General features: G+C 35.5%; 1 protein-coding gene across 1 annotated transcript in view; it reads left to right on the forward strand.

Moving 5' to 3' along the window:
• The window catches only part of HDX (highly divergent homeobox), a 181,589-nt gene that overhangs the window by 143,329 nt on the left and 20,204 nt on the right, over positions 1 to 18,056 (forward strand). The window contains exons 7-8 of the mRNA XM_067722881.1: positions 10,847 to 10,926; positions 13,787 to 13,870. Of these exons, the coding sequence (XP_067578982.1) occupies positions 10,847 to 10,926; positions 13,787 to 13,870 (164 nt within the window). The remainder of the gene's footprint in view (positions 1 to 10,846; positions 10,927 to 13,786; positions 13,871 to 18,056) is intronic.

Below are 18,056 nucleotides of genomic sequence, written 5' to 3' on the forward strand. Positions count from 1 at the left end.
GTAAGGCTTCTGGTCAACAGTAGACTATTAATAGTTAAGTTTTGGAGGAGTCAAAATTTATACTTGGATTTTTAACTGTGCAGGGTGGTTGGTGCCTGTAACCCCCATGTTGTTCAAGGGTCAACTGTATTGTTAACTTTAGTCATCATGCTCTACATTAGTTATTTAGACTTATTCATCGTATGTAATTGCAATTTTGTACCCTTTGGCCAATATTTCCCCATTTTCCCCACCTCCTCACCCTGGTACCTACCATTCTACTCTCTGCTTCTATGTATTTGACATTTTTTGATTCCACATGTGAGATCATGCAATGCTTTTCTTTCTGTGTTTGGCTTACTTCAGTTAGCATAATGTCCTCTAGGTTCATCCAAGCAGTTGCAAATGGCAGGATTTTTTTTAAAGACTAATATTCCATTGTATATGTATACCACGGTTTCGTTATCCATTCATCTGTTAATGGACACTTAGGTTGTTTCCATCCCGTGACGAATGCTGCAATGAACATGGAAGCACAGATACGTCTTTGGGGTACTCATTTCATTTCCTTTGGATATATACAGAAGAGGAATCGCTGAATCATATGGTAGTTTCTTTCTTAATTTTTTGAGGAACTTTCATACTGTTTTTCATAATGGCTCTACCCCGTTTTTTCCATATCCTCACCAACAGTTGTATTTTACCTTTTTGATCTTTAATGCTTCCACCTAAGCAGTCTCCCACATTGTCATCACAAAAAGTGACACTCATCTACCACAATAATGATCTCCATGATTCAAAATATTGGTTATTACAACAATCCATAAATTATAGTATATGATCGTTTTAATTTTATTGGAATTCTAGTCAATTTGGGTCAGAGCAATTTAAATGCATTGTAATCAAAGAGAGTATGATGTAATGTGACAAATACTAGACTAGTAGTTGGACAATCTGGGTACGAGTCCTAGATCTTCCACTAGCTGATTATGTGACTTCAGGCAAAGTATTTAATTCATCAGGCTTTAGTTTTCTCATCTGCAAAATAAGGGAATTAGGCTGGATCATCTTTATAATACTTCTCAGTGCTTCCCTAAATGAGAATTCAAATAATAACATGTAATCATACCATTTGTCCATGAGAAGTATTTTTCATTTGACTTCAAGCATAGAAAGAGTCCTCTTCTGACACCTTTTTTATGAACACTTTTATTGAGGTTTAATTTACATAGAATAAAATTCATCCATTGCAAAAGTAGAGTTCAATGATTTTTAGTTAAGTTTATAGAGTTGTACAACCATCACCATCACTAAAATCAAATTTTAGAATAATCTCTTCAAATCACTAAAATCCAATTATAGAATATTTTCACCACTTCAAAAAATTTCCTTGAGCCCATTTTCAGCCAGTATCCACTCCCACCTCCAAACCTAGGCAACCACAGATCTGATTTCTGACTATATAACTTTGTCTTTTCTGGGCATTTCATATAAATGAATCATATAATATATAGTGGGGGTGTTACATCTGTAATAGAGAGAGAGAATTTTGCATTGGCCCATTTTGTTTGTTTTTATTTTATCGGTCAGGGTATTATTCACACTATATTTTCCAGTTTATTTTTGCCTTCTAAATTTGCTTATGGGGTTTTCAAATGTCAGAACTTTTGTTTGTAATTTTTATATTGTTAAATATACCAATTCTTTCCTTTATGGTTTGTGACTTTGGTGACAGGATTACAAAATCCTTCCTTGTACTACAATTATGTAAACATACCCCATATTTGCTTCATGTATCCTTATGGCTTCATTTTTACAACATGATATTTATCCCACCTAGAAATTGTTTTGCTTTAAGATACGTGAAGACAATACCTAATTTTGTTTTTTCCAAATGATTAACCAAGTCCCCCTACACTATTTGTTGAATAAGTCAGCATTTTTCCAGTGAGTTTGTGTAGCTTTTTTTAATCAAAGATAGATAGATAGATAGATAGATAGATAGATAGATGATAGATAGATGATAGAGAAATAGAGAGAGAGATAGACACAAATTCATGTATGTATACATACGCACATGGATTAAATTCTGGATTTCCTATTATGTTAGATTGATCTGATTGTTTATAATTGTGGTTTTATAAGATATCTGAAGATCTGGAAAGGCTCTCATTCTTAGCTCTTGTAGTACATTGATTCTTCTAGATGAACTTAGTTCATACCTTTACCCAATACCCCTCCCCAAATTCATTTAAGATTTTTGTTACTGCACTAAATGGATAGGATAATGTGGGAAGATGAATGCAGTTTTGCATGGGCTGAGTTTTAAATGAGGACAGGACATCCATGTGGAGCTGACCAGCATACCCTTGGATAATATGGGTCTGGAGCTCAGAAGAAGGGGTAAGATATGAGAAGAAATATTGGAGTCACCCATATCGAGGCCAAAAAAAAATGTCTAGCCATAGAAATAGATGATTTAGTTAGGTGAGAAATGGAAAACAAGAAAGGAAGATAGACAAGGACAGTGTGTTGAGAAATATCCAGATTTCTGGAGGAGAAAAAGGAGCCATTGAAAGAACATTCAGATATAGGAGAATCAGGATAGTATGTTATTACCAAAACCAAGGAAAGAAAACGATTTCAGAAGGAAGAGGCATCATTATCTCAATGGTCTCATAGAGGTTGCGTATAAGGCATCTAAAGTGGTTAAAGGTACATAAGTGGACGATAGAACAGTGGTATGAGGGAGTGGAGGGAGAGGGATAAGGGGAGCTGTTTTTCAATGGATATAAAGTTACAGTTACAGAAGAGGAGTAAGTTCCAGAGAGCTGCTGAACAACTCAGTGCCTGTAGTTAGTAATAAGTGATTGTATTCTTAAAAACTTAAGAGGGTAAATCATGTTAAGCATTTGTAACACAAAAAAAGGGACACAAGGAAACTTTTGGAGGTGATGGATACATTTATTACCTGGACTGTGGTGGTGGTAACAAAAGTATATACAAGTTCAAATTCACCAAATTGTATACATTAATTATGTGCAGCTTTTGTGTACAAATATTTTCAGTGATTCTAAATAGATCCTTAGAGAATGATGTCTGGCAGCTATTTGAGGGATAGTGGGGAGGTAGGGATTTGTGTGTTTCTATGGGTGGGTCAGAGAACTGTGAGGAAATATTCTGATAAAAGGAAATTATATAAGCCCTTAAGGGGAGTTTCATTCCCCAACTCCATCTTCCCCACCTAAAAGGGAATTTTAAAAAATAAAATAGTTAATGGGAAAAAAGTGAGTTAATTTTAAGGTTGCTAATGGACCACTGCTCCTACGCTAGCATCCTTTGTCATTTAATAGCTTGCTCTCTAGACAGCTGATATAGTAATCAAGATCTAATGAGAAAAATGAGAGATAATTTAATGCATGAATCAAAAAACACTTGATGGGAAGTGAGATTGCCTAGGATTCCTCTCGGTGGCTTATTTTTCACAGCTGCATGGTAACCTTTTCATTCTCATCAGAAATTGCAAAATAAAAGCATAAAAGAATTTTCAAATACTGAGAAGAGTCTTTTTCCGTATGGTTTCCTACTAGTGCTGTCCTGTTATCATCCTCATTTTACTGATGGAGAATACTAATCTGATTTAACTGTGTGATTCTTTTGTGACAATTAAGGGAATTGTATCATCCGGCCTAGATTAACATAATACCTTTAAAATATGCTGACCATATTCTCTTCCAATTATGAAACTGTAGTCGAATGTATGTTTACTTTGAGTTTCCATTAATTACATCTTAGAGATATGGAGGCAAGATAATCAGAGTAGCTTCCCATACTATTTCAGAAAACTAACAACTTGAAACTCAAGGTCCTTTATAATACAGCTGTTGATTCAATAGGGTTAGAGTCTTTTAAATGTCTAAGAAGAAAAAAAATGTCTTTAAATCAGGGCTCACATTTTACATGTCAAAAAACAATTAAAATCACTTAAAAATATTCTAGAAAAGAACTCTACGAGCAAAAACAAGGATTATTTTTTAAAATACAGTAAAAGGCAGGGTTAGCCAAAGTCACAAAAAAGTGCTGTTGATCTTTTAGCGGTTTCAAGTCCATTCTTTTGCTTCTGGGAGAGTAGGTACTTCCCTGATACAGAGCTTCTGACTTACCTCTAATTTCCTCCTACTTTCCACCTTCGCTTCTCCCATTTCCTTTGCCTTTCCATGTGTGGAGGTGAAGTGAAAGGATATGTGGTTGGCATTGAAAACGAAAAGACTACCTGGATTCACCCCCCACACTGAACTGCAAACTTTAGCAAATGTAATAGATGACTCAGCTCCTTAATTTCAAGTTTTGTGTCTACCAAAATATATTTATGGTTGAGCAACTTTAAAGATTTATACTATCCTGAGAAGTGAACTGTCTAAAGTATAGAAACAACATCTATAATGTTAAATTCGTTAAATTTTATAACAAAGCCTCTTTTCAGCTGTACCTATTATGTATGTGGATATGCACATGAAAGATAATTCTGCGTACAGCTACTTAGTGTGAGCATGTGGCCACCACATAAAGTGCCCACTAGAGCTTTCACTGATTAGTATTCTACTTATTTATTTTCCATTTAAGAGAGCTGCTTTTGTTGAGTAATAACCAGACATATTGACAGTATTTAGCTTTCAAACTTTTACAGATGTGTAAGCTACCTATAAGCAAAAGAAAACATGCTTTATTCAGCTGTATAATTTCATACCTTTTTACTTTAGAAATCCTCAAAACAGTTTTTATATGCATCTTATAAAAGAATCATCAAATCATGGATGAATCTGTTGCTGGTAAAGCAGAACTGTTTACCAAGCTATGAGCAAGTGAGAACAGAAATGTAAGGCAAACCTCTAAGGAATGATACCAGTAAAGATCTGTTGATGAGCAATATAACTCCTATTTATAGGGCACCAGTACTAATACCAGCTCTGCATCTAAATCTGATGACAATTTTCCCTTCCTTCATTTCATTTAGTTGCTGATTACACAGGACTTGAAATACGGTGATTTGAAATGTCCTAATAATTAATAAAATTTCCTCTATCTAGGAACCACTTTTTTTAAATTTTTTATTTTATATAGGAGTATAGCCAATTAACAATGTTGTGATAGTTTCAGTTGCACAGCAAAGCGACTCAGCCATACATATACATGTATCCATTCTCCCCCAGTCTCCCCTCCCATCCAGGCTGCCACATAACATTGAGCAGAGATCCCTGTGCTAAATAGTAGGTCCTTGTCGGTTATCCTTTTTAAATATAGCAGTGTGTACATGTCAATGCCAAACTCCCTAACTATCCCTTCCCTCCACCCTTCTCCCACTGGTAACCGTAATTTCATTCTCTAAGTCTGTGAGTCTGTTTCTCTTTTGTAAATACGTTCATTTTTATCGTTTCTTTTTAGTTTCCACATATAAACGATATCATATGATATTTCTCTTTCTCTGTCTGACTTACTTCATTCAGTATGGAAATCTCTAGATGCATCTATTTTGCTGCAAATGACATTATTTCATTCTCTTTTTATGGCTGAGTAATATTCCATTGTATATGTGTACCACATCTTCTTTATCCATTCCTCTGTCAATGGACATTAAGGCTGCTTCCATGTCTTAGCTATTGTAAACAGTGCTGCAATGAACATTGGGGTGCATGTATCCTTTTGGACCATGTTTTTCTCCTGATATATGCCCAGGAGTGTGATTGCAGGGTCATATGGTAGCTCTATTTTTAGTTTTTTAAGGAACCTCCATACTGTTCTCCATAGTGGCTGTACCAATTTACATTCCCACCCACAGTGTAGGAGGGTTAGGAACCATTCTTTTATAGAAAAAAAAATCAGTTGAATTTTTAGTGGACTTTGCATTAAAACTCTGGTAAAACTTCCCTGAATATCTTTAATTCTCAATGCACTCATATGTGAGTTCCTGGATGAGCAATGTTTTCCTCCTAGTCATTTCCCATGTTCATACACTGCACCCTTATATGTCTTTCCATGGGAAGGAATGGACTCAAAAAATCTTAGGAGAACTGATAACTATTTCTGTTCTGCTTTCTATGGTGAAATAAATTGTTCATTACCGAGAGGCTGAGAACTTCCACTAGTATTTATTCCAAACAATCTATGACATGGCTGTGCAGAAAGAAAAGAGAGAAACATTAGCCCTATTTTTCTAAGGGATAGAGGTAGGGGAAATCTTAAGACAGAGGATTATCTTGTAGACACACTATACTGTGAATTAGCCACTTCTCCTAGCTCAGCACAGAGAACTTTTTAGTACACTGATTTTTCTGAGTTAACTTTTCTTTTATTTTTTCTTTTCTCATTTTTAAACTATCAGGGTTTTTAAAAAAATTTCATTGCTGTTTTATTAGTATGACAGCCAGTGATTGACTACTCATTCATACTTACAGTATGCAAACTTCTTTTTCCAGTTTTGTTGAGATATAATTGACCTACAGCACAGTATAAGATTAAGGTGTACAACATAATAATTCGAATTACATATATCATCAAATGATTACCACAAAAGTTTTAGTAAAAATCCCCCACCTCATATAGAAACAACATTAAAGAAATAGAAAATTTTTTTCCTTGTGATGAGAGCTCTTAGGATTTACTCTCTTAGCAATTTTCATTTATAACACACAGCAGTGTTAGTTATCTTTGTCATGTTGTGCATTACATTCCTAGTATTTATTTATCTTATAACTGGAAGTTTGTACCTTTTGACCACCTTCATCCAATCTCCCATCCACCCACCCCCTGCCTCTGGTAGCCACAAATCTGATCTCTTTTTGTATGAGTTTGTTTCTGAAGTATAATTGACCTATGATGCTTTGTTAATTCCTGATATAAAAAATAGTGATTCAATATTTCTATACATTTCAAAACGTTCACCATGACAAGTAAAGTTGTCATCTGTCACTACAAAGATATTACATAATTATTGACTATAATTCCCCACACTGTACATTTCATACCTGTAACTAATTTATTTTGTAATTGAAAGTTTCTTCCAATTAATGTTCCTCAACTATTTCTGTCCTGCCCACACCCCACCCCATCTGACAACCACCTGTTTGTTCCCTGTATCTATGACTCTATTTCTTTTTGATTAGTTTGTTCCTCTGTTTTGTTTTTTAGATTCCACATATAAGTGAAATCACACAGTATTTGTCATTCACTGTTCGACTTATTTCATTTAGCATAATACCCTCTAGGCCCATCCATGCTTTTGCAAATGGCAAGATTTCATTCTTTTTATAGCTGAGTAATATTCCACTGTGTGTATATGTGTGTGTGTGTGTGTGTGTGTGTGTGTCTGTGTGTATACCAGATTTTTCCTTATCCATTCATCTAGCAATGGGCACTTAAATTGCTTCCATTTCTTGGCTATTGTAAGCAATGCTGCAATGAACATAGGGGTGCATATATCTTTTTGAATTAGTGTTCTCATTTTCTTTGGTGAATACCCAGAAGTGGAATTGCTAGATCATATGGTAGTTTTATTTTTAATTTTTGAGAAGTCTCCATGCTGTTTTCCATAGTATCTGCCAGCACCAATGTACATTCCCACTAACAGTAACACGAGGGTTCCCTTTTCTCCCCATCCTCGCCAACAGTTGTTATTTCTTGCCTTTTTGATAATAGGCATTCTGACAGATGTGAAGTGATATCTCAAAATGGTTTTGATTTGCATTTCCCTGATGATTAGTGATGTTGAGCATCTTTTCCTGTTGGTCATCTGTATGTCTTCTTCGAAAAAAAAATGTCTATTCAGGTCCTCTACTTATTTTTTACTTGGGTTGTTTGTATTTTTGATATTGAGTTGTATGATATCTTTGTATATTTTGGATCTTAACCCCTTATCAGATACATCCTTTGAAAATATTTTCTCCCATTCAGTAAGCGGCCTTTTTGTTTTGTTGACAGTTTCCTTTACTCTGCAAAAGCTTTTTAGTTTGATGTAGTTTTATTTGTTTATTTTTGCTTTTGTTTTCCTTGACTGAGGATATATATCCAAAAAATACTGCTAAGACTGATGTCAAGGAACTTATTACCTATGTTTTCTTCTAGAAGTTTTATAATATCAGGTCTTACAGTTAAACCTTTAATCTGTTTTGAGTTTTTGTATATGGTGTGAGAAAGTAGTCTATTTTGATTCTTTTCTATGTAGCTGACTAGTTTTTTAAACACTATTTATTGAAGAAGCTGTACTTTCCCTATTGTATATTCTTGCCTCCCTGGTCATAGATTAATTGCCCTTATAAGTGTGGGTTCATTTCTGGGCTCTCTGATTCTGTTGATCTATGTATCTGTTTTTGTACTAGAATCTTACTGTTCATTACTGTAGCTTTATGGTATAGTATGAAATCAGGGAGCGTGCTACCTCTTGTTTTGTTCTTCTTTCTTAAGATTATTTCAGCTATTTGGGGTCTTTTGTGCTTCCATACAAATTTTAGAATTATTTTTTCTAGTTCTCTGAAAAATGCCATTGGTATTTTGGTAGGGAACGCATTGAATCTGTAGATTGCTTTGTGTAGTATGGTTCTTTTAACAATATTAATTCTTCCAACCCATGAACGCAGAATTTCTTTCCATCTGTTTTGTCATCTTCAATTTATTTCCTCAGTATCTTATAATTTTCAGAGTACAGATCTTTTACCTCCTTAGTCAGATGTATTCCTTAGTAATTTATTCTTTTTGATGCGATTGTGAATGGGATTGTTTTCATAAATTCTCTTTCTGGTAGTTCACTGTTAGTGTATAGAAACACAACAGATTTCTGCATATTAATTTGTTATCCTGCAACTTTACCAAATTCATTGACGAGTTCTAGTACTTTTTAGGGGTATATTTAGTATTTTCTATGTATAGTGTCATATCATCTGTAAACAGTAAGAGTCTTCCTTATTCCTTTCCAATTTAGATGTCTTTTATTTATTTTTCTTATCTGATTGCTATGTCTAGGACTTCCAATACTATGTTGAATAAAAGTGGTGACAGTGCCACTCACTGATGGGCAGAGTTGTGTCCCACAGTCTCTGGCTATAGGGCCCTGGGAGTCCTGGGGTTAGCACAGGTGCACTGGTGACCTGGGCCAGGTCCTGGGCACTCTGGTGGATGTAGTCAGGTCCTGGAGCAGCTGGGAGCTTAGGAGATCCTAAGGCAGTCAGCCTGCTCATGGGTGAGGCTGTGTCCCTTCCTGGCTAGCTGTTTGGTCTGCGGCATCCCAGAACTGGTGCCCACCGGTTGGTGGGCAGGGTGGGTCCTGGCACTAATAAGCTAGAGGGGGGATTCCAAAGTAGTGCTTACGAGCAACAATGTCCTTATGGTGGAATGAACTCCCCCAAATGGCTACTGCCAGCGTCTGTGTCTCCAAGATGAGTTTTAATCACCCCCTGCTTCTCCAGGAGGCTCTCTAAGATCAGCAAGTACATCTGAGCCAGGCTCCTTTCAAATTATTGCTTCTGCCCTGGATCTTGGAGGGTGTGAGATTTTGTGTGTGCCCTTTAAGAGTGGAGTCTTTTTCCCACAGCCCTCTGGCTCTCCTGAAAGTAAGCCCTGCCTTCAAAGCCAAACTTTCCGGGTAGCTCATCTTCCCAGTGCAGGACCCCTGGGCTGAGGAGCCTGACGTGGGGTTTCAATCCCTTGCTCCTTGGGGAGAACCTCTGCAATTATAATTATCCTCCTGTTTGTGGGTCACCTTCCCCAGGTGTATGGTTCTTCACTATACTGTGTCTTTGCCCCTCCTACCCCTCTTCTTGTGGCTCCTTCATTATATGTCTAGCAGTAAAGATTCTTTCCTGCTAGTCTTCATGCTGCTCTCATGGGTAGTTGCTCTGAAATAGTTGCAATTTTGGTGTGCCCATGGGAGGAGGTGAGCTCAGGGTCTTCCTACTCTGCCATCTTGGCCACTCCCCCTACAGTATCAGAATACTAAATTTTGATCATAAAAAGAATACATGTTCATTATATAAAATATTGGAACATACAATGAAAAAGTTAGAAATATTCCTACCCCTCAGTGATATCCTCTCTTGAAATGGGGTTGAGAGAATATTTATGCCAGTGTTTTCTCTGCATATATACAGGATTGTTTGTGTGTGTGTACACGCATATACACATCCCTTTTTACAAAATTGAAAATGTACTATATTTATAGCTTTATATCATGTATTTGAACATTATTTGTATCACTTTTTTCTTATTAAAATGGGCAATACATGTTTATTGTAGAAAATATTTAAATATAAATAAGCAAATGAAAGAAAATAAGAATTATTAAAGCAAGTAAATTAGACAAAATGAAGAGTAATAAAAGTTGCCTGTAATTTCAATCAGAAATAATAATGGCAATGTTTTGGTGTAAATAACATCAGTATTTCTTTTCTCCATGAAAATGTGTACTTGTTTTCTTTTATAAAATTAAGATCACAGTGTACCTATAGAGTAGATTTTGTCACCTTCAGTTTTTCTCTTTCCAATAGATCATGAATATTCTCTTTATTATCAACTATTATTCTACTTTATTTTTAGTGGCTTTCTAGTATTTATTGTAAGGATAAGCCCTACACGATTTATCCAAGCCTTCATTGTTAAGCATATAGGTTACTTCATTTTTTAAATTATAAGCAGCACAGTGATGACCATTCTTAAATTCAAATCCATCCACATTTATTTCATTAGAATACATTGTTAGAAGTAGAATTGCCATTTGTGTCTTTTTACAATAGAGAAATTATTTAAGTGATTTTGAAAAAAGCATTCTCAATAAAGTTTTAAGGAATGAAAAATGAAATCATGGCCTTCTTTGTTTCTGTAGAGGAGTCCAGTGAAGTTGTTCTAAATGAGGCAAGGGCTCATAAGGAGGAGAACCACCATACAGTATCCTCAGATAATGTGGTATGTACGTTTTGAAATTCTTTCCTCATTGTATGATGGATTCCAAGGATTTGTTTCCAGTTGGTGACAATATCAGCATTGTCAGAATAAAGTCTTGCTCCACTTCACAAACCAAAACGGATCTGTTACCAATGCAATGATATGTCTTATAGGGTTTAATAAATGAAATTTAAAGCAATGTCATTTATACCGTTTTTTTTAATTTAGGAGCTTTGCAAATATAAAAACCTAATGCTTACTACACATGTGACATTTTATACATAACAAGTTATTTTGCTTCAACACATTTAGCAAAGAGCAGATTTTTTCTCATTTGACAGATGGCAGAGTTAAAAAAGTTTAGCCTGAGACCATGGAGGAAGGCTTACTTAGTTCTGGGACTTGTATCCAAGGATTCCTGATTCTTGTGTTCTTTGTTCAGACCATACCTATCTATACTGTTTTTGGAAACTTTTCTTCTTTTTAGTTAAATTGGACTCTGCTGGTCATCTTAAAAATTGCAGCAATGGAAGAAAGGCAGTATTAAGAAACTGAATAGCAAGCAGATACAGCCTACATGTGGATTAAACTGAGTTTTGTGAAAATGTAAACATTGATATGTAGAGATCTTCTCTAAGCAGCTGTATCAGCAGCATCTGTTTATATTCTGACTCCAACAAATAATACAGAAATCAAGATGGTATTAACCTAAAGTCAGACATAAAGGCAAATGTCATTGTGCTTTTGCTTTTGCTTTTGAATCAGTGTTTTGTGCTTGTGCTTGATTGTAAACTTTACAAATGGTCCCTATAATGGATTTTTCTGTTACAAAATGGCTGTAACTTCAAGATTTACCCTGGCTTCCATTACAAACATTATTTATCTGACACTATAATTCTGTCACATCTCCTTAATAAAAGTTGAGCACATAAAATACAGTTTTGTTCTTTTTTTGTTAGATATCAACAATATATAACAGTATTTTCCACATACAGAGTGTAATTTAGGATTGCATTTTACTGATTTCAGTCCTGATTTAAGTTTATATTTGGCCCTTCTAAGAGTAAATTCAATGGACATATAGGAAAACATACTTTTATTCTGAGGCAAAGTTGTGTTTTCATTAGATAGCTAGTAATAATTGTTTTCCACAATTATTAATTGTGCTAATATTCTTAATTTCACCAAGTAATAATCTCCTTTGCTCCAGATTTGAGTAATACTATTACAAATTATATACAATTATTTACAAATTGGAACTCTTTTCCCCTAAAGACATGTTCACTTTTAGTCTGAATTTCTCAGCATTGGATCTCCCCTGTGGCAGACATTTGAAGATAATGAATGAAGTCGTGGCATGGGATGATCCACAGTCACTTAGGCACCTAATTTTTCAAGAGCAATTGATTTTCAGAGACAAAACTCCAAACTTTCAAAAGTTGATCTCCTCTGCCTATAACTTTTTAGTGTCCCCAATTATTCATGGATGACAAATCACAAAGACATATAAGACCTATTTATATGCGCAAATCTATACAGTGGTCCTTGGGGCCTTCCTCCCTGGATTACTTAGCTCTTTTTTCCAAGAACCAATCCAAATAGAAAAATCTAAAAAAACAACATCAAAAAAGATATCAAATCTGCATTCTGGTGAGAGCTTACACGATTAAGCCCCAAGTTTATAGTGATTATAATAGAAAACAAAACATTAGATTCATCTCCAGGCAGCAGTAGAAAGCAACTTCATTGCAGCTGTCCTCCTGACTCAGAAACCAGCAGGTCACAAACGCTGTTATGGTATCATATCCTCATAGGCAATATATCAAATATGATCATTCCCAGTTCATTTGTGATTTTTAATCACCATATCTATTGCTGGGTAGGAAACTTGATTTCAAATTCTGCCTACGACATGTTGCTATTAATGTGATTGTTCTTAAAAGACTGCCTAGTGACTAACTCTAGCTTAGCTTTTCTCTTTTTTAAATTTTCTTTTGGGTTGGCAGGACTTAAATGTTTAAAAGTGTTTTTTCTTAACTGTGTTTTTCATATGCAAAAGAAAAATTAAAGCCAATTTTGTTTTTTCGTTTTACTTTTTCTTTTTTTAAAAAAAGTTCTATGATTAGAGAACTTGCCTTTCCTCCATGGTTGGAGCTTATTGGTCATTTTTTTTTCCATCAGTGCTAAGCTGTTTTGTTCATTCTTTTGACAAATATTTAATTAGTACCTACTGTGTGCAAGATACTGTACAAATTATGCTGTACCTTAATTCTAAAGCTAAGGGCAGTTTAGTGTGTCTCTTGTTCTTGCTCTCTTCTCTTTCTCACTGTCTAGTGAAGGAAACAAATCATCCTGCTCTTTTTGCCATTACACTATAAATGTCTGTTTTTAATGGTATAACTAATGGAGTGCCGTAAGTGAATTTCTTTTTAAAGCTGTATTTGACTTTGCAATACATGTCATATGTTGATATTTTACATTACAATTTGCAAAGAGATATATGGAAACTTAAAAAAGAAAGCCCTTCCAACCAACTAAATTTGGTTATCGTTGAATAGACTACCCTTATAGGAAGCAAGCTCCCTTCCTGGAGGGCACTATTTAAGCAGAGTTCGAATGCCTATTATTTCAGGGATATTGTGAAAGTGTTTTTTTTCTGTTTTAAATAGTATTACAATAATTTTCTGTTACTAAGGGAGGTGGCTCAGACACATACTGGGTGTAAAGCTGATGAACCAGTCAGTTAGAGTTATTCTGGATAACCTAGACTAGATAACCTCATCACTAAAACTGAATATTGAATGTATATATGCTCTATACATTACTGAGTATAGTGATGATCAGATATATATTTAGGAAAACTTCTTTACTTGTGTTACAGAAAATAGAAATTATTGATGATGAAGAAAGTGACATGATAAGTAATTCTGAAGTAGAACAAGTGAATTCTCTCTTGGATTATAAGGTAAAAGTATTTTCAGATTCTGAATTTTTTAAGAGAAGGTATTAAAGGAGGCAGACTTTTACAGTACCTCCATACCGGTTTATTTCACTTCTATTTGATAAATTAGGTATACTGGGACTCTGCATTGACTCTCTCAGGCACTTGGATATCAGTCAGAGTGCTGGACATTTTAATTAATGCTGGCTGGTTTAGTGGTTATGGTTTTAAGCACAGTTTGCTGAACAGGAGTAATTATTTATGGTGTATGGCAAGATAAGGCATAGTGGTGGTTAATGTGAAATGTATGACAATGGCTTTTTAAAGTCCATGTTCATTTTTAAATGATGGTAAAGGGGGTATTTTCTCCAGTGTCCCTTGCTAATTTTATCTTGAATTTCAATTTCTGAAGACATTTTTTGAATATAAGAATATACCTGTTTTAGAAGTTTAAAAACAATTCCCAAAGCAAATACTGAATGAATATTAAAAGAAATTACCTTTTCTTAATGTCATTTGTTACTGAACTGAAAGACTTACTTTGACAGTGTGCCATACATAATTTTGTTTTTATTAAATTTTGACATAAACTATCAGTCTAATATGTCAATATGTTTTCTGCATAGAGGTGTAATTGTTTTCCCTTTGTTAATCAATATCCTGTCTTACTAGGTAATTTGGGGCCTTCTGAAATTTGGCAACAGATTCATCCATTTCATGTACAAAAGCTATTTTCTTAAATATCATACATCTTCAAAGCAGAGACTAGTAATCTTAAGATATTAACAATAAATAACATTTAATCAGAAAAGACAACAGCTGTCATTTTCTCAAAAATATTTTCAGTTTTACTATAATTGAAAGTTATGTCATTCAACAGATTCTGTTTTCCAAATGTTCATAACATGTCAGACTTTAAAATATTGAACATTGTAAACACAGAAGGAAATTAGTTTTTGAAATTTATTTGCTAAGTGGTCAAAGAGCACAATATAATCCTATATTTAAACTGTATTTTCAGCTAATAAAATTATAAAGTTGTTGGTTCTGAGGTACAGGAGATCCTTGTAATCACTCCCACATGGTCATACAATATTTCTAAATGCCCAGTTCAGAATTAAAATGGCTCTGCAAGCCACCACTTGGCACAGGCTATGGAAACTACAAACGAGAGGACCGGATTGCACAGCTGTTAAGTGTGCTCCACTTAGTACACGCAAACAGTTCAGATAAGGCTGGAACCAGACTCAGAGGATTCTTTCTAGTACATTTCCACTCTGGGGCATGAGCCCACTTGAGAAGGTTTCAAGCTGAAGACCTGGACAGGCCAGAGTATCCAGCCCAGAAATTTGAATTATCATTTTAATTGACTTCTAAAGGACATTTAATGATCCAGTGTTTTCTTTTTTTTTTTAACATCTTTATTGGTGTACAATTGCTTTACAAGGGTGTGTGAGTTTCTGCTTTATAACAAAGTGAATCAGTTATACATATACATATGTTCCCATAACTCTTCCCTCTTGCATCTACCTCCCTCCCACCCTCCCTATCCCACCCTTCCAGGTGGTCACAAAGCACCGAGCTGATCTCCCTGTGCTATGCAGCTGCTTCCCACTAGCTATCTAACTTACGTTTGGTAGTGTATATATGTCCATGCCTCTCTCTTGCTTTGTCACAGCTCACCCTTCGCCCTCGCCATACCCTCAAGTCTGTTCTCTAGTAGGTTTGTGTCTTTATTCCTGTCATACCCCTAGGTTCTTCATGACATTTTTTTCTTAAATTCCATATATATGTGTTAGCATACGGTATTTGTCTCTCTTTCTGACTTACTTCACTCTGTACGACAGACTCTAGGTCTATCCACCTCATTACAAATAGCTCAATTTCGTTTCTATTTATGGCTGAGTAACATTCCATTGTATATATGGGCCACATCTTCTTTATCCATTCATCCGATGATGGGCACTTAGGCTGTTTCCATCTCTGGGCTATTGTAAATAGAGCTGCAATGAACATTTTGGTACATGACTCTTTCTGAATTATGGTTTTCTCAGGGTATATGCCCAGTAGTGGGATTGCTGGGTCACATGGTTGTTCTATTTGTAGTTTTTTAAGGAACCTCCATACTGTTCTCCATAGTGGCTGTACCAATTCACATTCCCACCAGCGAGTGTTCCCTTTTCTCCACACCCTCCCCAGCATTTATAGTCTCTAGATTTTTTGAAGATGGCCATTCTGACTGGTGTGAGATGATATCTCATTGTAGTTTTGATTGGCATTTCTCTAATGATTAATGATGTTGAGCATTCTTTCATGTGCTTGTTGGCAGTCTGTATATTTTCTTTGGAGAAATGTCTATTTAGGTCTTCTGCCCATTTTTGGATTGGGTTGTTTCTTTTTTTTGTTATTGAGCTGCATGAGCTGCTTGTAAATTAATCCCTTGTCAGTTGCTTCATTTGCAAATATTTTCTCCCATTCTGAGGGTTGTCTTTTGGTCTTCTTTATGGTTCCCTTTGTTGTGCAAAAGCTCTGAAGTTTCATTAGGTCCCATTTGTTTATTTTTGTTTTTATTTCCATTTCTCTAGGGTGTGGGTCAAAAGGACCTTGCTGTGATTTATGTCATACAGTGTTCTGCCTATGACTTCCTCTAAGAGTTTGATAGTTTCTGGCCTTACATTTAGGTCTTTAATCCATTTTGAGCTTATTTTTGTGTATGGTGTTAGGGAGTAATCTAATCTCATACTTTTATATGTACCTGTCCAGTTTTCCCAGCACCACTTAATGAAGAGGCTGTCCTTTCTCCAGTGTACATTCCTGCCTCGTTTATCAAAGATAAGTTGACCATATGTGCATGGGTTTATCTCTGGGCTTTCTATCCTGTTCCATTGATCTATATTTCGGTTTTTGTTCCAGTACCATACTGTGTGGATTACTGTAGCTTTGTAGTATAGTCTGAAGTCAGGGAGCCTGATTCCTCCAGTTCCTTTTTTCGTTCTCAAGATTGCTTTGGCTATTCGGGGTCTTTTGTGTTTCCATACAAATTGTGAACTTTTTGTTCTAGTTCTGTGAAAAATGCCAGTGGTAGTTTGATAGGGATTGCATTGAATCTGTTGATTGCTTTGGGTAGTAGAGTAATTTTCACAATGTTGATTCTTCCAATCCAAGAACATGGTATATCTCTCCATCTATTTGTATCATTTTTAATTTTTTTCATCAGTGTCTTATAATTTTCTGCATACAGGTGTTTTGTCTCCTTAGGTAGGTTTATTCCTAGATATTTTATTCTTTTTGTTGCAGTGGTAAATGGGAGTGTTTTCTTGATTTCACTTTCAGATTTTTCGTCATTACTGCATAGGAATGCCACAGATTTCTGTGCATTAATTTTTTTTTTTAACATCTTTATTGGGGTATAATTGCTTTACAATGGTGTGTTAGTTTCTGCTTTATAACAAAGTGAATCAGTCATACATAAACATATGTTTGCATATGTCTTCCCTCTTGCGTCTCCCTCCCTCCCACCCTCCCCATCCCACCCCTCCAGGCTGTCACAAAGCACCGAGCCAATATCCCTGTGCCATGCAGCTGCTTCCCACTAGCTATCTACCTTACTGCATTTGTTAGTGTGTATATGCCCATGACTCTCTCTCGCCCTGTCACAGCTCACCCTTCCCCCTCCCCATAACCTCAAGTCCGTTCTCTAAGAGGTCTGCGTCTTTATTCCTGCTTTACCCCTAGGTTCTTCATGACATTTTTTTCTTAAATTCCATATATATGTGTTAGCATACGGTATTTGTCTTTTTCTTTCTGACTTACTTCACTCTGTATGACAGACTCTAGGTCTATCCACCTCATTACAAATAGCTCAATTTCGTTTCTTTTTATGGCTGAGTAATATTCCATTGTATATATGTGCCACATCTTCTTTATCCATTCATCCGATGATGGGCACTTAGGTTGTTTCCATCTCCGGGCTATTGTAAATAGAGCTGCAATGAACATTTTGGTACATGACTCTTTTTGAATTTTGGTTTTCTCAGGGTATATGCCCAGTAGTGGGATTGCTGGGTCATATGGTAGTTCTATTTGTAGTTTTTTAAGGAACCTCCATACTGTTCTCCATAGTGGCTGAACCAATTCACATTCCCAGCAGCAGTGCAAGAGTGTTCCCTTTTCTCCACACCCTCTCCAGCATTTATTGTTTCTAGATTTT

Source organism: Pseudorca crassidens, chromosome X, assembly GCF_039906515.1.
Source record: "Pseudorca crassidens isolate mPseCra1 chromosome X, mPseCra1.hap1, whole genome shotgun sequence".
In the NCBI taxonomy this organism is placed as follows: Eukaryota; Metazoa; Chordata; class Mammalia; order Artiodactyla; family Delphinidae; genus Pseudorca; species Pseudorca crassidens.